At 50.8% G+C, this 2,012-nt stretch overlaps 1 protein-coding gene across 1 annotated transcript; it reads right to left on the bottom strand.

Annotated features, from left to right (window-relative positions):
• Window positions 1–229: 229 nt before the first annotated feature.
• LOC138357717 (uncharacterized) lies at window positions 230–1,123 on the bottom strand. The gene has a single exon (XM_069314709.1). It carries the CDS (start codon window positions 1,121–1,123, stop codon window positions 230–232), a length of 894 nt encoding a protein of 297 aa, XP_069170810.1.
• Between the last annotated feature and the right edge of the window lie 889 nt (window positions 1,124–2,012).

The following is a 2,012-nucleotide window of genomic DNA, read 5'->3' on the forward strand; positions in this document are numbered from 1 at the left end:
GACCCTATTTAGTACATTATGTCAAGTGGTTAGAAAACATGGCAGGCCACCTGGAACGGGTAAGCTTAAATTATCTAATTGAATTCTCCATAATATCTTGCCTCAATATATGACAGCTATATCTTGATATAGCTGTCTTATATTGGTTGTAGTTTATTACTATGTGACTATTTGGCAGGTGAAATTGAAGGGGAAGGAGACATTAGCAGCAACTACCTGCTACAACACGTTACGAGGCTATATAGCCTGATCCACTAGGAGAACTGCCTGCTACAACACGTGACGAGGCTATATAGCCTGATCCACTAGGAGAACTGCCTGCTACAACACGTGACGAGGCTATATAGCCTGACACATCAGGAGAACTGCCTGCTACAACACGTGACGAGGCTATATAGCCTGATCCACCAGGAGAACTACCTGCTACAACACGTGACGAGGCTATATAGCCTGATCCACCAGGAGAACTACCTGATACAACACGTGACGAGGCTATATAGCCTGATCCACTAGGAGAACTGCCTGCTACAACACGTGACGAGGCTATATAGCCTGACACATCAGGAGAACTGCCTGCTACAACACGTGACGAGGCTATATAGCCTGACACATCAGGAGAACTACCTGCTACAACACGTGACGAGGCTATATAGCCTGATCCACTAGGAGAACTGCCTGCTACAACACGTGACGAGGCTATATAGCCTGATCCACTAGGAGAACTACCTGCTACAACACGTGACGAGGCTATATAGCCTGATCCACTAGGAGAACTGCCTGCTACAACACGTGACGAGGCTATATAGCCTGATCCACTAGGAGAACTACCTGCTACAACACGTGACGAGGCTATATAGCCTGATCCACTAGGAGAACTGCCTGCTACAACACGTGACGAGGCTATATAGCCTGATCCACTAGGAGAACTACCTGCTACAACACGTGACGAGGCTATATAGCCTGATCCACTAGGAGAACTACCTGATACAACACGTGACGAGGCTATATAGCCTGATCCACTAGGAGAACTACCTGATACAACACGTGACGAGGCTATATAGCCTGATCCACCAGGAGAACTACCTGGTACAAAGTAGTAGGGCTGAAGGCGTAGCGGGCCCATGAGTATTTTTGGGGATGGGCAAATTTGGGGATGGATGATTACTTACTGGAATGTGAAGCTACTGAACCCCTGCGCATCAAACTCAACATTAATCCAACGACAGCAGCTGCATTAGATGCACATTCCACCGCGACTACAATGATCAGAAAAGCCGTTGAGGAACGGGACTCATTAGTGAGCATTCTGCATCTACATCCGTCACCAAGATAATGTTAATAAAACAAGATTAAAACCAGTGCACTAAAACAGAAGCGATAAATAAGCAAAATCCCCTCCTCCATTTTAAACTTAGACCCAAATATCACAGAAACAAGATTATCACGTATAACCAAACTCAATTACGGGCTCACCATAGCCCGTGTGGCTCAGCCATACGGGCTCACCATAGCCCGTATGGCTCAGCCATACGGGCTCACCACAGCCCGTGTGGCTCAGCCATACGGGCTCACCATAGCCCGTGTGGCTCAGCCATATGGGCTCACCACAGCCCGTGTGGCTCAGCCATACGGGCTCACCACAGCCCGTGTGGCTCAGCCATACGGGCTCACCATAGCCCGTGTGGCTCAGCCATACGGGCTCACCATAGCCCGTGTGGCTCAGCCATATGGGCTCACCACAGCCCGTGTGGCTCAGCCATACGGGCTCACCACAGCCCGTGTGGCTCAGCCATACGGGCTCACCATAGCCCGTGTGGCTCAGCCATACGGGCTCACCATAGCCCGTGTGGCTCAGCCATACGGGCTCACCATAGCCCGTGTGGCTCAGCCATACGGGCTCACCATAGCCCGTGTGGCTCAGCCATACGGGCTCACCATAGCCCGTGTGGCTCAGCCACACGGGCTCACCATAGCCCGTGTGGCTCAGCCATACGGGCTCACCATAGCCCGTG

The sequence above is a fragment of the Procambarus clarkii genome, chromosome 79, assembly GCF_040958095.1.
Source record: "Procambarus clarkii isolate CNS0578487 chromosome 79, FALCON_Pclarkii_2.0, whole genome shotgun sequence".
Classification (NCBI taxonomy): domain Eukaryota; kingdom Metazoa; phylum Arthropoda; class Malacostraca; order Decapoda; family Cambaridae; genus Procambarus; species Procambarus clarkii.